Source organism: Phlebotomus papatasi, chromosome 2 (assembly GCF_024763615.1).
Source record: "Phlebotomus papatasi isolate M1 chromosome 2, Ppap_2.1, whole genome shotgun sequence".
Classification (NCBI taxonomy): domain Eukaryota; kingdom Metazoa; phylum Arthropoda; class Insecta; order Diptera; family Psychodidae; genus Phlebotomus; species Phlebotomus papatasi.
In genome coordinates, this window is record NC_077223.1 from 69,699,002 (window position 1) to 69,717,087 (window position 18,086).

An 18,086-nucleotide genomic window follows, 5' to 3' on the forward strand; every position below is an offset into this window, starting at 1 on the left:
CCTAGGTTTACTTAATAACCCCTCCAGCACACAAATAGATCCAATCCCTGCGCCACTAATTTCACCAAAACACTGTTTCTTTCCTGGTCACAATCGGGCCCTGAGAACTTTGTCACATGTCCCAATCCATTCTGGAAGACTATACAATTATCTAACGACCATCAGGAGCGATAAATTTGTGGATGGGACGGAGCAAGAGGTCATCGTTCAAATGATCATCCATATGGAGTTGGGAGTATGGGAAGGGTCAGGTCAGAGAGATTAACTTTTTAGACACCGCGCAAAAAGCCCAGAGTCTCAAAGTAAAAAGTCAGCGTGAGATTAATTGAGCGGGAGTGGTTATTTGTTCGAATCAAATCGTAACGAAAGGTAGTTAGTTACGCCCTCGAGTTGTACAACCCTCGTGTGCAACAGCGCACACGAATCCCATACCCCAAGTTGATGGAGAATAACATCCTCACACCGATTTCAATCACCCTAATCCGATTGGTTGGATTATTCGGCATGGATTGGGGCATATAACTGCCGACTCGGCTAAACAAGGAATTCAGTTCGTGTTCAGCCCTTGTGGAATATGGCTCGGGGAATTGGAACGCGAGAGTGAATATGATATTTGGTGATAAAATGTGCAATGGAAGTCCAAATCTTGGTCAGAGATCACTCATGGAACCTCTATCCTTCAATACCCTTCACTTCCTGCGGACCTACAATCGCATCTTTGCTCCGACTGATCTAACACAGTGCTACAATTTAACAGTGCTTAAGGATATCTGCCCTGAGAGAAGAATATCATCCCTACCACTTACCATCTATCCTGGAATTGCTACATCCACTGCAAAAGAAGTTCCTCTGGGAGTTCCTCCCATTATCCTTGCCTCCACCTCAAAGTGTCCTCTACCGTCACCTGTGGACACCCAATGCATCTACGAAGCCTCTTCATCCAGTGCTGACACAAATCTCTCCCATGGAATTTGCCGAAGACAACGGGGTGAAAAACGCCCCATTCCCGATGACCAGAAAGACGAAAAATATTATGAACGCAGGAAAAGGAACAACGAGGCAGCCAAGAAGTCTCGGGATGCTAGAAAATTGAGAGAGGATCGTGTAAATATTGTGATTTTCCCAAAATAAAATCCAATCAGTGTGTGATTATTCCCTAATTACCCTCGCAGATTGCATTCCGTGCAGCAATTCTGGAACACGAAAATTCCATTCTAAGGGCACAGAACTTAGCTCTGCGCGAGGAAATTTCAACCCTAAGGCAAATTGTGTGTCCCAACACCGGAACACAGACACAGATTCCAACAATTTCCACCTGATACCCTTAGGAAATCTTCGAGGGAATTCTTATTACTTCCTGTCTAACTGAATACGCTGCGCAAGTGAGAATATATTTTCCCGCCCTTCTATCACAAATATCGCACGAATTACATTTATAAAGATGATTACAGTTAACACCCAATGTACTCGAAAATTTAGTGGTTTGTGCAATAAGACTAAATGTTAAAATAAGCCTTAAATAAATGTTAATTTGGATAAGAAATGTGCTTTTCTTGCTCAGAATACCGAAGAAAAAGATAGTGATAAACCTAGATCAGCTTATTGTAAATGAAATTCTTAACATAAGCAATTTCGTAATGCATGCAAAATTGATTTAGAACTGAAGTTGTGAAATTCCATGAAATACCTATTTTTGAGTCAAATTTCTTAAATAAACGGAAATTTTGTTCTTCTTCTTTTAAGTACGATTGGGTTACCGGTGACCCAAAAAGAAAATTTTTCGTACGGTCGGTCGTTTAAAATTATGTCTGGCTCTAAAAGGTAAGAAATTTTTTTCTAATCTCCAATTTTTGACCCTCTCGTCCTTAAAGAGTTAAACAAAATTTCTAGCATTCAGATGGACTGACAGAATGATGTTATATGGGTAAAATAAATTTGTCCGAACAAAGTTTATTAGTTGCTCTGAAGCTGATATGATTCAATTTATTTCTTTTATTTACCAAAAGTAAGATGCAGTGTGATTCCAATAATGTCAACCCTCGAAAAGATGTTCAATTATTTTAAAAATTTGAACTGACATGCTGTCACAGCATTATCTCTCTCTTGAAGTCTGATTCTCCTGTGAAATACAGTGCTGTCTCCTCTCCCGTCAAAGAATTTCGTCAGATATCTTTCAGATTTCTGCAGAAAATATCTACACTTCTGCTGAAAATCTGCCGATAAATCGGTAGATATTCCTACGAATTTTATTTGGGCTTGGGACAAAATTCGTCAGAAATTTTTGCAGATTTTCTGACGAATCCTTTTTTTTCTACATTCGGACGAATACAGACGAAGATTTTTCTACATTCCAGACTTTCCAGACAGATATGTCTGAAAAGATGGAATCTCGTCAAATCATTGCCCAAGAAGCAATTTTTTCTTAATATAGTTTTGTAGGATTCCTTAAGTAAGGCACTATAGAACCAAAAATCCTTTTATTTGCTTATAACGCTCTTGGTTCCAACACAGAGATTACTATAAGTCAAGTGGCCCACTCTTAAGGATCTTAAGAGCTTCTATAGGAATTTCAACAGAAAATTCTCACCTTAAGTCTTTTAAAAGTGCACTAAAAGACTTGTTTTTGTCATGTATATGTATGTATGAAGTAATGACAAGCAGTGTCAGTCGGGTTGCGTATACTGTCAAGAGGACTAAATAAAAGCTGCTCCCTAAAAACACTCATCTTATTATTACAGTTTTATACTGGGTTCTATAAGGCAGCTATTTTGCTTCTTGGGTGCTCTACCTGCCGATTTTACTCGGAGGTTTTTTGAATTGTAACGGTATATTCTAGTACATTCAGAGAAAATCTGTAGATTTTCGGCAGAATTTCTACGTAGAAAATCCGTAGATTTTCGGCAGAAATTCTGGCGAAAATCTGCAGATTCTAGGCAGAATTTCTCCCTAGAAAATCTACATAACCTCCATTACTTCACAAAAATATTGTTGATTTATCAACAATATTTTATCAACAAGATTTTATCAACAAAATGGTATGCTCTGCTTAACAAGCAATACCGAGTACACATTTTAGATAACTAAAAAGATGCGAGCAAAAATACTAATCTCTTAAAAATCACCCATGGAATGATACAAGAACACGAAATTTAGGTAGACACTCTGCTTAAAGTTTTCACTTCACTATTCTCTACTTATAACACGACGTCGCAGAATTCTTTATTTTATATAAACACTGTGATATCACCAAGAATAAGTCTATTGAATTTTGCAAACTTCAGTGAAAAATATTCCATCTTTCTGATGTCTGGAAAGTCTGGAATGTAGAAAAATCTACAGAAAATCGGCAAAATATCTACAGAAATTCGTCAGAGCATGCACCAGGATTCGTCAGAAAATCTGCAACCATTTGGGATATGAAATTTGAACATCTCCGGTTATAATACAAGGTATATTACAAAAAAAAAACGTTATATTACTTATATTTTACTAGATACATTAAATAATTTTTAACATTTTGACAAAAGTGTCAATAGGGGTTCCCTATCGCACAGACGTTCCTCCGACCCTAAGTCATTAAATTTCGTTATTAGAAAAGTTTTCAAAATTTTAAACTCTTTGATTACTTGCATAATTTTGTTTGGAGTAAAGGGACACAAAATATATTCATATCGTTCAAATTTTTGTGAAACAGGGGACTAACTCAAGCAAGTTGATCCCTTGTCATTCTAATTTCAGAAAAATTTGCACATCATTTAGAACGACAAGGAGCTAACTCATTAAAAAACATATGTATTTTGAAAGGTAAAAATATAAAAGTTTCGATGTTTATATTAGTGCTCATACAAATAGAAAAAAAAATTGTTTTTGTTCAGTCATTAAATTGAGATACTTATTTACACAAAGTTGAATCTTTCATACTGTCTCCTGAAAAATGGCCGAAAATTAGTTGGCCCCTTGTAATTTCCAAGGAGCGATATACAGTAGAACCTCGTTATAGGCCATCGTTTTATAGTCCACAATTTATCGATCGTTGATTTCAAAACACTGATTTTAAGTTAGGTTATGTTGTTCAGTACGCAACATGCAATGTTGTCATAATTATTTAAATGTTTTTGGCAAACTTTATTGAGTAGTTGTGATAATTGTGATCCATAATGAAGAGAGCGCGGACAAATACCATAATCGCAAAGAAAGTGCAAGTCGTAGAGAAATTTCAATACTAAAAGTCGTTGATAATTTTAAACAATGACATGGACTATAGTGCGACCCAAGTGTCAAATCTGGAACAAAATATGGCCTATAGCGAGGCTCTACTGTAGAGAGACAGCACTGTACATGTTTTTTCTCTAGTGTTAATTAAAGCGTTTTTACTGTATCAATCCGCACTCCACTTGAATTAAATCAAATCTCAATAAAATAAAATGCGATCCTTAGAGAGTTACTTGAGATAAAGCGCACAATGCCTTTTTTAATCTCATATAAAGAAAAAAACCTATATAAGAATTCTTATCAATCGTCACGATAACTTGAGATATTTCTCTGAAATCAATTGATAAGGAGAATTCAGTGCAAAATGTCTTTGCTGAAGTTGATAAAGCGAGAGTGTTCCGAAGTTTGTTCCCGTTGTGAAGTATAAATTCTGCCAAATGTACTGCTAACTGGATTAAAATATGTTTGCCATGATAAAATATTTACTTGTGAATAAAAAAAATAGTGTATGTGTGAATAACAAATTGTCTGCGTGAGAAAGGAAGTTGTGTAAATATGATCTCTATAAACATTTCTTATAAATCATTGGAAATTTGAAAATTGATATAGTAACTGTTCTTAGTTTCGAATTTTATAACTTAAACGTCAAAGTTGTTGAACTATAAAAATGAGATTACATAAAGTGGAACGTCGAAAACTCTTAAGATAAAATTTAACAATAATTTTTGTATGAGTGTACATAAGTGAAAATGGAAGTTATTGTATTTCAAATTCTTCTATAGAACTTGTTTTTGCGAATATTGCCATGAAATTACAAAATATTTAAATATACTATATTAAAGTAAATAAAAATCCTTTCAGTTGAAAAAATCTTATTTTTTCATTATGATTATTTTGTACTTTATATTGTTTTTTTAGCCTCTGAGAAATTAACGATGATTTCGTTGTTTGAAATGACGATGATTTCGTGCCAGATTATTTGGGAGAATGGTTGAATAAAGAATCAAGGATGTTCTTGATACACTTTCCAAGTGATCACACACAGAAATATAGAGTTTTTAAAATGGATATGTGGTCTACATCTGAGAAGCTTCTGCTATTACCAAACCCAAGTATTGGGTCAAAGAGGTGAACAAAGTTTTCTCAATCAAAAACACAAAAATTATAAAATGTTTTTTGTTGTTTTAATACAATATGAAAGCTTTTCTCGTTGAAGTTTGTATGTGCCTCATACATATTTCTTTAATGTTATTTATGGGTAATACCTAATTAGAATAAATACTAATAAAATATTACTTTATTCTTCAGAGTTAAATAATTTTGTGAAAAAATTTATTATTCTATCTTTTCCAGGCTTTACAGTGGATAATATGAATGAAGCTCAGTATAACAGATAGGTGAATAGTGAATCATTCATCTATGGTGAAAATTGTCTAGTTTTGGTTCCAGATGTCAAAACTTTAGTTAGACAGAGAAGACAGTTGTGTGGGTTGTGTGGATTGGATGTCAAGAGACGTACGGAAACTTTAGAAGACAGAGAAGACACATGTGTAATAGTGTTAATCAAGCAAAGATTTTGGTAAGTTATTGATTTTCTTCATTTAAATTTAAAGCTTGTAAATTTTCCTGGGGTCTTGAAAGAAAGACAAAGAATATGGTACAAGAATTGTACTTTACAACGTTTAACTGTGAAAGCTCGCTATTTCGCCATTTCCCTGTCCAAATTGCCATCAAATGAAACAATATGAAAAATAAAGTTCAATGTTTTTTGTCTTATAAATAAGACTAGAATATTGGCTGTATGGAAACAAGATCTTTACATTTTAACTTCACCCCTTCACCTCCTTATAAGGTGAATCACTAAAATCAGCGACGTTACAAGTGAGACTATCTACGTTATCAAAATGGCTACTCGGGTTTGGCGGGAACCGAAATAAAATTCACAGGAAGGCTGCTATCGTTGCTATACAGCTTGCTTTGCGCAACAGTAGTGCAAATTGAAAAGGACAGATAATCCTAACCGGCTTATGTGGGTGAGATTCTTAACGTGAGCTAACTCGGAATGCATGCAAATTCGATTAAGAGCTGAAGTTGGGAGACGCCATTCAGTTATTTTGAATCAAATTCGTGAAATTATACAAATTTTGTATTTAAGCCAAAGTATCAAGGATTTGGATGAAGTGATAGAAAAGTGATATATGGGTGAAATGTAGACCATAATGTTCTCTATAATTTTTCCACAAAATAGATCTCATTGATTACTCAAAAAACGAGATATTCGAGTTTATTTGTTTCTGAACTCGTTTTTTTGCCCAGAGCGCCCCAAGTGTTCATTTGATGAACTTCAATTATATCAAAGAATTGTTGTATTGTGTGAGACTTTCCATTTAAAACCCTATTTTAAGTCTCTTGGTCGAGTAGAAGTAGTTAAATTGACATCTGTGTGGTTTCAAAGCGTTATTATGGGAAAAGTCATTTTTTTCACAATTAAACGGCAAAATCGGACAGATAGCGTAGTTTGAGCGGAAAATGATGTATAGACGAAATGTAATTATGTCGACGTAATCATCAAGATCGGTTAAGCATGTGTCAAGATAATTGAGGTTATGTGATATTGAAATTGGGTTTGCGACTGTAGCGCCCCTGGTGTTGCTCCTACGAAGTTCAAATGTTCTAGGAAGTTGTAGAATTTTGTGAGATATTTCGTTAAGGCCCTCACTCATCAAAATCAGTCACATAGAACCGGAGATATGATTTTTTAATTTCGTGAACTTTGACCCCTCATATCTACAGCTCTATTATAACCACAGCGCACTTGCGCCACTTTTTGGAAACATCCTGAACTGGTCTATAACAATCTAAAATTTCATTAACTTGTACAAGGCCGTTTTTGAGAAAAATGAGTTTGAATTTCGATGAATTTTGACGCTATCGCAGCGCCACCTGTGGTGACTTTTTGAACTTTCATCTGAAGTGCTCATCGATACGAAACCAAAAACAAAAAAATTTAGCTCAAAATGTTAATTAGAATCGGAGATAAAGGCCGGTCATTCGAAATTTGAGCCCTTATAGCTCGGGTCAGGGGTTATGGATCGACTTAAGCATTTTTTTTTGCTTGATAGGTATAATTAGCGGCTACAACATACTAAAATTTCAGCCCGATGCACAAAGCAATTTTTGAGTTATTTAACTTAGAAAATTGAAAAATCTTCTTTTTAAAAATAGCGCCACTAGCGGTAGTTTTATGAACTTGCGGTGTTAGAAGGGGAAGTGGCATTTCACGAGAGCTTTCCAAAACGCCCTCACTTTTTAAATTCTGACAATTAGAACCGGAGTTATGGCCATTTTAAGAAAAATTTTTCGGACCCTTATAGCTCGTGTCAGGGGGGCCCTAAGGCCCAGCTATAACATACCAAAATTTGAGCCCGATCGATTCCATAGGGGCGGAGCTATTGAGAAAACAAAAAAAGGGGTATTCAAAATGGCGGAAGGAGGGGTTGGGTTGGGCGTCAATGTACCAAGTTGCAATTTTCATACGATATATAACCTTTGCCGAAAATCGCAAGTCAATATCTCTTTTAGTTTGGAAGCTATTAAGCTCCAAAGAGCGGACGGACAGACGGACGGACGGACGGGAACGGTTTTTAGCCATCCATATCGCTCCTTGGAAATTACAAGAGGCCAACTCACTTTTTGGCGATTTTGAGGTTTTAATGCACTAAGACAGAGAATTTAATATTTCAGATGATATGAGTCAATAAATTTCGTTATTAGAAAAGTTTTTCAAAATTTTACTCTTTATGATTGCTTGCGCGGTTTTGTTTGAAATCAAGGGGCACAAAATAGATTTATCGTTCAATTTTTTGTGAAACAAGGGACTAACTCAAGCAAGTTGATCCCTTGTCATTCTAATTTCATGAAAATTTGCGCATCATTTAGATTTAGAATGACAAAGAGCTAATTCATAGAAAAACATATTTTGAAAGGTAAAAATATGTATGTTTCGATATTTATAATAACGCTCATACAAATAGAGACGAATTAAATTATTTTTATTAACATACTTAATTGAGATAATTATTTATACAAAGTTGAATCTTTCATGCTGTCTCCTGAAAAATGGCTCAGATTGAGTTGGCCCCTTGTAATTTCCAAGGAGCGATATATTCGTGATCAGGAAGTGTCCAAACACATTCTTGCAAAGTTTGGGGTCGATCGGAGGACATGAAATTTTGTTAGGATTGTAGTAGGTGAGATTGTTCAGAATCTCACCTAATACAGACGAGTTCCTCAAATTTAAACGACTGTTGAGATCAAAATGTAAAATTTGAGTTAAGTCAAGAAAGTTTTGCGTTTATGAAGTACAGTATACTCTCTCTCAATCGGGTATATGGGGCAAAATGTCATCCAAATTATCGATAGATTTATTTTATTTCTTAGTTTTTCTTAGCATTTTATTTCTTTTCTTGTTTTTTTTTCTTCTTTTAATTACAACAATTTGTTGTGCACAGTGGTCAAACAGCTATTATGGCTAGGCCCATTTCTTACCATTAAGGCACTCATGGACAGACTCCATTCATAATATTGTAAAAGTGTAAACCTGACCATACAACCTATGAAGGGGTTTTCCATCGTTTTACCCTGGAGGTTGGTCAACAACGCTAAGACGGCGATGGCCGCAAGGTACGGTGGGGTTAACATGAGTTATTATAAGTTATTAATGGTAATGAAAAATAAATACAATACAATACAATTTGGGCGTCAAAGTCATTGTAAATTCCACAAAAAGCGCACAATTATAAAGAATCATGATAAAATAAGAGGAACTAACAGCGAATTTGAACAAATTTGCTTCATATAATTAAACGTCAAAATTGTCAACTAAATTTTTCGCCCGATTGAAAAAGAACCGATTGAGCGAGAGTCTACTGTAGAACAATTTTTATTTGGTCTTTTTTCAATATTATCGTATTATAGTAATTTCCCCAACAAATTCCATTTATTTCACAATAAATTACATTGATATGTTCTCTAAAGTTATTTATCTTAATTTAGGGAAAGTGAATTTCATATGAATACCGTTACATTTTTGAAAATATTGTTCAAATTTGAGGAGTGAGAAATGTCATCTATACCCCCCAAATGTTCAAATTTGAGGAACTCTACTGTACACTAAAGCCCTCTAAAGTTATAAATGTGTCACTTAAACCTAAACTTTTGATCTTGGATTAAAAACTCCACAAATAGTGTTGCCGCATCCCGACGGAGCTTTCCCTCCGAAAACACCTTTCTAAAGGAAAACACTTAAAATACCTTTTTTCGCCACTTTTCCCGGTAATGGTGTCTACACACTAGTAAAAATTTTCGTCAAAAATGGCCTTTTTTAAAAAATTCTGACGTTTTTGCTTACAAGGATAGGGTAAATTTTCTTTCCGAGCTAGAATGGGTCAAAAATTCAATTTTCAAATGGCTATATCTCCAGTTCTGATTGTCTGAACTTGAAAAATTTTGGTGTTTTGGAAAACTCTCGTGAAGTACTACAAGCCCTATGACATACTAATTTCATTCGATTTAATCGAAGGTCCGATTAATCGAAAAAACGATTTTCGATTATTCGATCTCGAATATTTCGAAAACTAGATTTCCTCCCTCAATGTTCCCTGACCAGAGCTATAACCAAAAATGTCTTGACCGGACTGCATTTTTGGTGTTTCTTGACAAAATTTTAGTATATATTATATCTGAGATCAAGATCTTTCTAACGATGGGTCCCATCCGTCTCTACCCTAACCCACTGTACCCCGACCCTTACTATATCCAAATGAACCGAACTCTATCTCTATAATGTTTATTAACCGATTTCAATGAACTTTTTTTTTCTTTTGTTGGCCTTCCCCACCCTGACTATTTAAAATAGTAAATGACTATCTTTCTCTATGAGTTTAGACAGGGGCCCATCAAGCCTAATAAAAAGTGAAGATTATTTGTCACTTTTCCTTGTAAAAATTTTGCAGAAATTGCAAAGCGAATTAAACAAATTTGCTCATAGTTCCTGTATTTTTTCGGCGACCATTATGAAATATGTATTTTTAGGAAAAAACTTGCCATTAGTCTTCAGTGCCTCTATGCAAAAACGTATGGAAAAATGAAATGTCGATAGGCTCCTGGTTGAACTGCTAAAGAACTTTATTAATTGTAGATAAGTAATGCGAAAGTATTTTCAGGATGTAGCATTTAAGACACGAGTTCAAGCTGGGTTTAAAACTGGTAGTGGTGGCCCAACAAGATTACTCTTTGTTAAGGATGTGTTGTTGTACTCTTAGCTAAGGATCGCCTGACATTCTGTAAGAGCGCACTATAGTAAGGCACATAAGCTCTCTCCCTAATGCTCATCGTAAGGCATGTTCACTAATAGGTTTTCTTAAAGATGCGCGTACACCCTTCACCCCCCACTCTCAGAGAGCTAGCCCCAAGTGACAAGGCACATTACGTACCCAATCAGTCTTTGGGGATTCATTAAATCGGCAGGGATTTTAGCCGCGGAACCGATTAGTCTAACAATACCTAATTATTTAAGTTTAAGATGTTATATAAGAATTTCTACTTTTTATATCTCACAGATTTGGACAAAAATACCAAACCAGTATACAAAAAAATGTTTCTGCAAAAGATGAAGAGATTTGTTAAGATTGTGTCTATTCTTTTGGTGCTTGTGCTCTCACAATGTTTTGCTGCTGTAAATTCGAAAACAGCTCAAGAAATCTCTCCTAATGGGATTCATGATCTTTGGAACAAGTGTAATAGTGCAGTAGAACTGGAAACTTTGGTCGGAAATGTTGGAAGGTTTATGAAGGCACTACTTTTCAAGAATAATGAACACTGCGAGGATCGTTTGCAGGACAACTTTTTTTTAATAATCGATAAGACGGCAGTCAAATTTGCAGATTTTCCAAAGGAGTGCTTGATGTATATCCATGAAACATCAGATCCAATGCTTAACGTGCAGAAACGTTATGTCATACCATCTAGAAACCAAAACCAATACGTTGTGGTTGAGTTAGTACTGGAAGATCTTCAATACGTCATAGAAATTTTGGACCTCAAGCCGGTACTAGAACCGGTATTTAATCCAGCAACACACCATGGTAAGCCCATAAATATAAATAGCTTGTGTTAATTTTTTAGAATGAATTAAAAATTTACTTTTGTATTTGTGTCCTGTGGGGGCCAAAATCACTACTGACAAAATCCAGAAGTGACGAAATCCCGAATGGATCTAAATTAATTTTGTAAAGAGACGCATAGAAAATTTTGTTTATCTAAGTGTTATTTTTGAATAATTTCCCAAAACACAGAAAATTTCACCATCAGAAACGACAGTGTTCTCGGCCAATTTTCGTGGGATTCAGATTGGGCATTTGGGGCAAAATGTCATCCGGTTTATCGATAGATTTGGGCGTCAAATTCTTTGTAAATTCCACAAAAAGCGCTCAATTATAAAGAATCATGATAAAATAGGAAGAACTACAGTGAATTTGAGTAAATTACTTTCATAATTAAACGTGAAAATTGTCAAAAAAAAATTTCGCCCGATTGAGAAAGAGCCGCTTGAGCGAGAGTCTACTGTAGTTACAAAGGGTCACGCTATGTTAAATTTCCATAAGGTGACTGGTAGTTGTTCAGGTATTCTTGTACTTGGTACCAACCGCGAACTTTCGTTGCTGGGGAGGCGTGCAAGAACCGTTGAAACCGAATAAACGTCAAATGAAACATGTACGTCGATGGTCAAACTCAAAACGCTACTACAGTAAAGTCTCTTAAATTCGAACGCTCGGGGGGTATTTTTGACATTTCTCACCTCCCAAATTCGAACGATTTTTTCAAAACTAACGAAATTTGTGTGAGATTAAATTGTACTTTGAATCAAATTCCCGTATTTTCTCACAAGTCTTAGTGGTAAAATATTTCCTTTGCATTTTATACGATCATAATGTTTGTAAACATTCAGGAACAAGCACGTGAATGTAATTTTCATTCATCCAGAATACGAAATTTTTAACATAACCTCACAATTGATATTTTGAATCCAAACGGCGTTCGAATTTGAGAGATTCAGATTTGAGAGACTCTACTGTAGAACAAACTTATTTTGACATTCGGTTTCAACGGTTCTTCCACACCTATGGATTAGACGCATTATGCATTTTTTATGAATATTAATATTATTTTCCTTACTATTTCCATATTCAGGTTTTGAATGCAATTGACTAAAATACTAAAACCTTCCCTCATTTGAATTTCGACTTATTCGGTATTTTTGCTTTTCGGAAATTAAGCTTTCGGGATTTTGACCGGAATTTTCTCAACAAAACATTTAGCACTGCATGATTTAGTCGCTGTCTTAACGTTATTAACCAATTGAAAAGTTACAAACAAGAATAGGGCTGAAAACTACGTTTCAGTCGAATTAAAATATAATTTATTTGTAGATGTTTTCACAGCTGATCTTTCGGGTCAACTCAAAATTAAACACAACACGACAACATATATAGATTTTGACGCTCACACGATATTTCACACTTTGGGTCTACGGAGCATTGATGAGATTAGAAAATCTCTCTACTACCCGACATTGGAACCAATTATTCTTCCAAATAAATACAAACCTGGAGGAACCTACAACATTTCTTGGAATACCGTCATGATCCCCTACGAAGCTGAAGTTCGATTGAGGTTGAGGACATGTTACACAAATGGCAATACAGCAAACGTCTTTGCTATGGTAAATAAATATTTATTAGCAAACGACACGACAGATCATATTTATTTAAATATTTTTTTCAGATTGTGCAGGAGAAGATTCTCAATGAGACAATTAGGGTAGAAAGTATTCTAACAAATCTTTCTGGGGCATCAAATGACATTGCTGTTTCATCTCTTCTGCTAGCTCTTGTAGCTCTTATTTCTGCAGTATCAAAATTTCTAGATTAAAATTTGAAACAGAATAAAAACTCACTGCAGATTAAAAAGCACAAATTAAATATATGGGTTTGTTTATGAGCAGAGCAAAAACAATAAAGTCCATTAGCAGCACATAATATTTTTATGAATCAGTACACATTCCACAAACCTGTGATGTTATCACAGTCCATCCAACATTTTCTTATATTTACATTTTTTTCAAAAATTCTTTACTAAGTTATGCTTTTTGTTCTCACTCTTTCCTCAAAAAATAAGCTTAAACCTTGGTTTTATCGATCTTTTCAGTCTGTTGGACTTCATAATTATCATTTTCATCCTAAAATTCATCTTGTTGTTTTGAAAACTTCTTTTATTATAATTCTTAGGTAGGTACTCATAATTATTTTAAAAAATTAGTAAAATCACAGTAATCTATCTCGATTTTATTAATTTCCAAACTTGTTTCTTCAACGTTCTAAAATTGGCGTACAAATTGGTAATTTTACTAAATATAATTGATTATTTCATTGAATATTTTATTGCGTAGTAAAAAGTTTGTTATTTTATTTATAATTTATTACGGTATATGTGAAAATATGAGATATAGAATGTGCAATTGGAATTTTTCTGTGAAGTGGAAAAAGCTTTAGTAGATCCTGCAAATAATGTTTAAAATTGGGTTTTTTGCAAGTTCTTCCAAACATTTTTTTTAGTTTTGCAATTATATATTTCACTAATTTAACATCTTCAAAATTATAAACTTTATAATTTCACAGATTTGAATAGAAATACTGAAAGATTTCAAATAGGTTAAAATGAAGGAGTTTGTCATCCTCTTGGGTCTTGTCTTAATAAAAGACGTTGCCGGTGTAAATTCTTATACGGCTGAAGAAATATCGCCTCATGGAATTGTAGATCTCTGGAACAATTGTAATAGTGACGTAGAAATGGAGACTTTGGTTGGGAATGATGGAGAGCCCATGAAGCCATTGCTTTCCAATAAGAACGTTGAAGATTGCAAGAATCGTGTGAAGAACAATATTTTTATCTTAATCGATAAGAATTCAGTCGAAGACTTTCAAAATATTGAAAATGAATCCTTCATGTATGTCCATGATGCAACAGATGCCATGCTTAATGTGAAGAAAAAAGAAATTGTTCCACATCACAGCCCCAGTAAGAAAGAATACATGATAGCAGAATTAGTACCAAAACATCTTAAAAAAGTCATTAAAGTTTTGGACTTCAAACCGATATTACAACCTATATTGAATCCACCAACGCATCATGGTAAGCCCAATTAATTATATATAATTTGTTATTAAATAAAAAAATAGTGTACGTGTATAACGGCGTTATCACACTTGCACATTAAAATTTTAATGTGATTCACATTAATTGTCGCTTGTGAGCGTCCAAATGTATTATTTGTTTCTTTGAGTCACTTAATATTTGGGATTTTTCTATTTATTGATAAAGAAGTGGACTTGGCCTGCAAAAATAAGTTTAAATTTACCTAAACCATAAATATTTTTCACATTGAAAAATTAAAGAGAAAATCTCATTAATTTTTCGCATTAATGCTATAAATCAATTTATATCAAATTTTGCGGATCAAGTCTACCTTTTTAACAACAAATAGATCCAATTTTGAATATAAAATGATTCAAACACACAAATTACACGCTTGGACTCTCACCAGCGACAATTAATGTGAATCATATTAAAATTTTAATGTGCAAGTGTGATAACACAGTAAGTAACAGCAGGAGAACAGCCTGGGTCAAAATGTAATACAGTAGAGTCTCCTAAATTCGAACGCTCGGGGGGTATTTTTGACATTTCTCACCTCCCAAATTCGAACGATTTTTTCAAAACTAACGAAATTGATGTGAGATTAAATTGTACTTTGAATCAAATTCCCGTACTTTCTCGCAAGTCTTAGTGGTAACATATTTCCTTTTCATTTTACACGACCATAATGTATGTAAACATTCAGGAAGAAGCACATAAATACGATTTTCATTCACCAAGAATACGAACTTTCTAACATAACCTCACAATTGACTTTTTGAATCCAAACGGCGTTCGAATTTGAGAGATTCAGATTTGAGAGACTCTACTGTACAATGTATATTTCGCACAGTTCATATTTTAGTGGCATTTTGAGTATTTGGGCGTTTGGCGTTTTGTGACTGAATCACTCAAAAATTTAATTTTATTCCTTTTTTTTAATAATACCTGAATTTTTGTACTAGCAACACCCATAATGTTGGAGCACGCGTGAAATTTCGAAATTTAATTTGCTTTAAATTTTTCCAATTTTATTTTTTAAAATGACAGTAATAAGGAAAAATGTCTTGCTTTAAAACAAGAAATGATGTTTAATATTTTAAGAAATTTTCTAAATATTGCTCACAGTTTTCGATCCTGAGATGGGGATTTTCTTCAGAGATGAGAGATCATTAAAGTTCTTTCTTTGCAACGAATTCTGCAACATATTATAAAGGTCGTTCTCCCGGATAATTTTTTCCATTTATTTTACTTAATTGTGTTTCCAAAGTATTTCTTAGGGATCGTGTAGTTCATGTGTTTCCGGATGTCCAGCAGGATGTCAGTGTAGGGCAGTTTTTTTGAGAACTTTTAAAGCAATTATTAAACTTTTTAATGATGATCTTTAGAAAAAAAACTAACTTTCTGCAAGGCGGTCTGCTTTTTGGTTTTCATCAGGACCGGAAAGCTCTGGGCAAACTCAAAAATGTGTTTTACCTCAGACTGAAAACATTTTAAAGTACAATCATTTGAGATATCCCTCTAAAATCAATTGCCTCAGTAATAGGACACTCACAGACAAGGGGTACGAATTCTGAGATTCGTGAGTTTTTCACGTAAGAAACTCACGGATTTTAAATCGTCTTTTGTAAGAGTTTCGTTAAGTTTTCATGTAAAACTCCTACAGCACCTAAGAAAGCACGGTATAGTTTTTACGAAGGCTTTACAAAACACTTACTAAAGGTGATCTCAGAACCGTGAATTTCTCATGTGAGTAACTCACGAATCTCGGAATTCATACCAAGGTCTCAGTTTTTCACTTTTCCTTTAGTGGCTTCCATTCTTCAAAGAAGTCATTATAAAGTCCTTAAATAATTCTTTAATAATAAAAAATTAAATTATCAATACTTTTTATTTTTAATCAATTAAACGATAAATAGGGGTTCAGAAAATCTAAAATTGTAAAATATCTTTAAAATAGACTTCTTAAGGTAAATAAGTAATAAAGAGTTAGAAAAGCGTCCCTTGCTTTGCGGAATGCTCGAACTTATGAGATAGAACTCTCCGTGAATTATCTTTCTGCATGTACGTTTTTGGATGTATACTGGTTTATTAACCCTTTAACGACGAGACACTTTTTACGGACTAAAAATCAACAACAAAAATTGTTGATTTTGAGCTGAGCCGCAGCCGATTGCTTTAGCTGGCGCGCCGGCGCGCAGCCAGCCGCCGACAATTTTTAAATGTTAGCCGCCGCCGCCGAAATTATTTCGGCGCACATCTCTAGGCACGGCACCACGAAACACGGAGTAGCACCAAACACTGCGATTTTTTAATCAGATATTCGAATTCAGAGGACAAGACTTAAAGAAATTTATAGACGTAATAGGGATGCTTGTCCAATGAAGAAATGGTCGATATAGTCCAAGTAGTGTAGTAATAAAAATTAGTGTTTGGTGTTACCCCGTGTTTGGTGGTGCCCCAGTTTCCCCTAGATGCCATAGATCAGTCATATTCATTAAAGGAATATGGGAAGAATATGAGTTTTGCGAACCCTGAAATACTTCTCCTATTCTTCTCTATTATTTTAATGTACTTATCTTGATAAAATAATTCCCATTTCGAAATTTTTGACCATCGCCGTCTTATTGACATTACTTCTATAAGAAAAAAAAACCTTTGAAATTTTAATCTTATAATTTTTTTTAGGTGTTTTCACTGCTGATTCTTCGGGTCGATTGACAATTCACTACGATGCGATAACATATATAGATTTCGGTGCTCATGCAATTTATGAGATTCTCGGATTTAGGAGTACAGGTGATATTACAAAAAATATGTACTATCAGACAGACGAAGAATTAGTTCTATCAAATAAATACATACCGGGCCAATCCTACAACGTTACTTGGAAAACTGCTATGACAACATTTGCAGCTAATGTTCGTTTGACGTTGTGTTCATTTTTCATTGGAAAAACTACAGCCACCGTTGCTGCCATTGTAAATAAATCTTTATATTTTATTTCAAAAACTGATACAGTAATATTAAAAAAAAAATTCTTTCAGTTGATTGAGGAAAAAATTTCCAAAGATACAATTAAAGTTGAGATAATTGAAACCAGTACAACAACCGAGGCACCAGAAACAGAAAAACCCGCTGTTTCAACGACACAGCCGCCAACAGAAACAACTGGACAAACGCCAACAGGGACACCATGCGAAACGACCACAGAACCAACAGCAACACCAGGAGCAACAAGCAACATAAGAATTACACTTCTTCTGTTAGTTCTCATCCAGTTAGTACCAATATTTTTTAACTAAAATTTAACATGTAAAAAAAACAAAAAATCTGAGATTTGATCAAAAGAAATCAAAATTTTGTTGAATAAATTGTTAATGTTGACAAAGTATTTTTGTTTTGTTAAAAATTTACCAGAGTTTCACAAAACCTAATTTATTATTGAATACATTAGTCAAGGTGAAAAATTTGAAAGAAATTCTTTTTTATTGGTTCTGGTTAGGGGAAAGCGCGCTACCTTCGGACGACTCAAGCTTCCCACAATTCATTTTTTTTCTCTATGGTCCTTATGGATTTCACCCATAGCTCTTTTCTGAAAATTTGAGGCATTGCACTAA

The 18,086-nt window shown here is 34.3% G+C and overlaps 3 protein-coding genes across 6 annotated transcripts; all 3 read left to right on the forward strand.

Annotated features, from left to right (window-relative positions):
* The first annotated feature begins 573 nt into the window (after positions 1 to 573).
* Positions 574 to 1,508, forward strand: LOC129804176 (transcription factor ces-2-like). The gene is made up of 2 exons (XM_055851256.1): positions 574 to 1,104; positions 1,173 to 1,508. Exons 1-2 carry the CDS (start codon positions 607 to 609, stop codon positions 1,317 to 1,319), a joined length of 645 nt encoding a protein of 214 aa, XP_055707231.1. The 5' UTR covers positions 574 to 606; the 3' UTR covers positions 1,320 to 1,508.
* Positions 1,509 to 4,531: 3,023 nt separating this feature from the next.
* On the forward strand, positions 4,532 to 13,307 carry LOC129804174 (uncharacterized). Of its 4 annotated transcripts, none has more exons than XM_055851251.1 (6): positions 4,532 to 5,053; positions 5,131 to 5,340; positions 5,566 to 5,791; positions 10,833 to 11,357; positions 12,702 to 12,994; positions 13,057 to 13,307. In XM_055851251.1, exons 4-6 carry the CDS (start codon positions 10,868 to 10,870, stop codon positions 13,201 to 13,203), a joined length of 930 nt encoding a protein of 309 aa, XP_055707226.1. In that variant the 5' UTR covers positions 4,532 to 5,053; positions 5,131 to 5,340; positions 5,566 to 5,791; positions 10,833 to 10,867; the 3' UTR covers positions 13,204 to 13,307. The 4 variants fall into 4 exon arrangements, with proteins under 4 accessions (XP_055707226.1, XP_055707227.1, XP_055707229.1 ...); XM_055851252.1 differs by having other exon boundaries at positions 4,532 to 4,761; XM_055851254.1 differs by lacking the exon at positions 5,131 to 5,340 and having other exon boundaries at positions 4,532 to 4,761.
* A 584-nt stretch (positions 13,308 to 13,891) lies between these two features.
* Positions 13,892 to 17,860, forward strand: LOC129804173 (uncharacterized). Its single transcript, XM_055851249.1, has 3 exons — positions 13,892 to 14,463; positions 17,155 to 17,447; positions 17,514 to 17,860. The coding sequence occupies exons 1-3, from the start codon at positions 13,989 to 13,991 to the stop codon at positions 17,769 to 17,771; spliced, it is 1,026 nt and encodes a 341-aa protein (XP_055707224.1). The 5' UTR covers positions 13,892 to 13,988; the 3' UTR covers positions 17,772 to 17,860.
* Positions 17,861 to 18,086: the final 226 nt, after the last annotated feature.

Coding starts and splice junctions, on each gene's coding strand:
- LOC129804176 (XM_055851256.1), top strand. CDS start 607: ATGATATTTGGTGATAAAATGTGCAATGGAAGTCCAAATCTTGGTCAG. Junction 1,105..1,172: donor GAAAATTGAGAGAGGATCGT/GTAAATATTGTG, acceptor TTACCCTCGCAG/ATTGCATTCCGTGCAGCAAT.
- LOC129804173 (XM_055851249.1), top strand. CDS start 13,989: ATGAAGGAGTTTGTCATCCTCTTGGGTCTTGTCTTAATAAAAGACGTT. Junction 14,464..17,154: donor GAATCCACCAACGCATCATG/GTAAGCCCAATT, acceptor AATTTTTTTTAG/GTGTTTTCACTGCTGATTCT. Junction 17,448..17,513: donor CAGCCACCGTTGCTGCCATT/GTAAATAAATCT, acceptor AAATTCTTTCAG/TTGATTGAGGAAAAAATTTC.
- LOC129804174 (XM_055851250.1), top strand. CDS start 10,796: ATGTTATATAAGAATTTCTACTTTTTATATCTCACAGATTTGGACAAA. Junction 11,358..12,701: donor TAATCCAGCAACACACCATG/GTAAGCCCATAA, acceptor ATTTATTTGTAG/ATGTTTTCACAGCTGATCTT. Junction 12,995..13,056: donor CAGCAAACGTCTTTGCTATG/GTAAATAAATAT, acceptor TATTTTTTTCAG/ATTGTGCAGGAGAAGATTCT.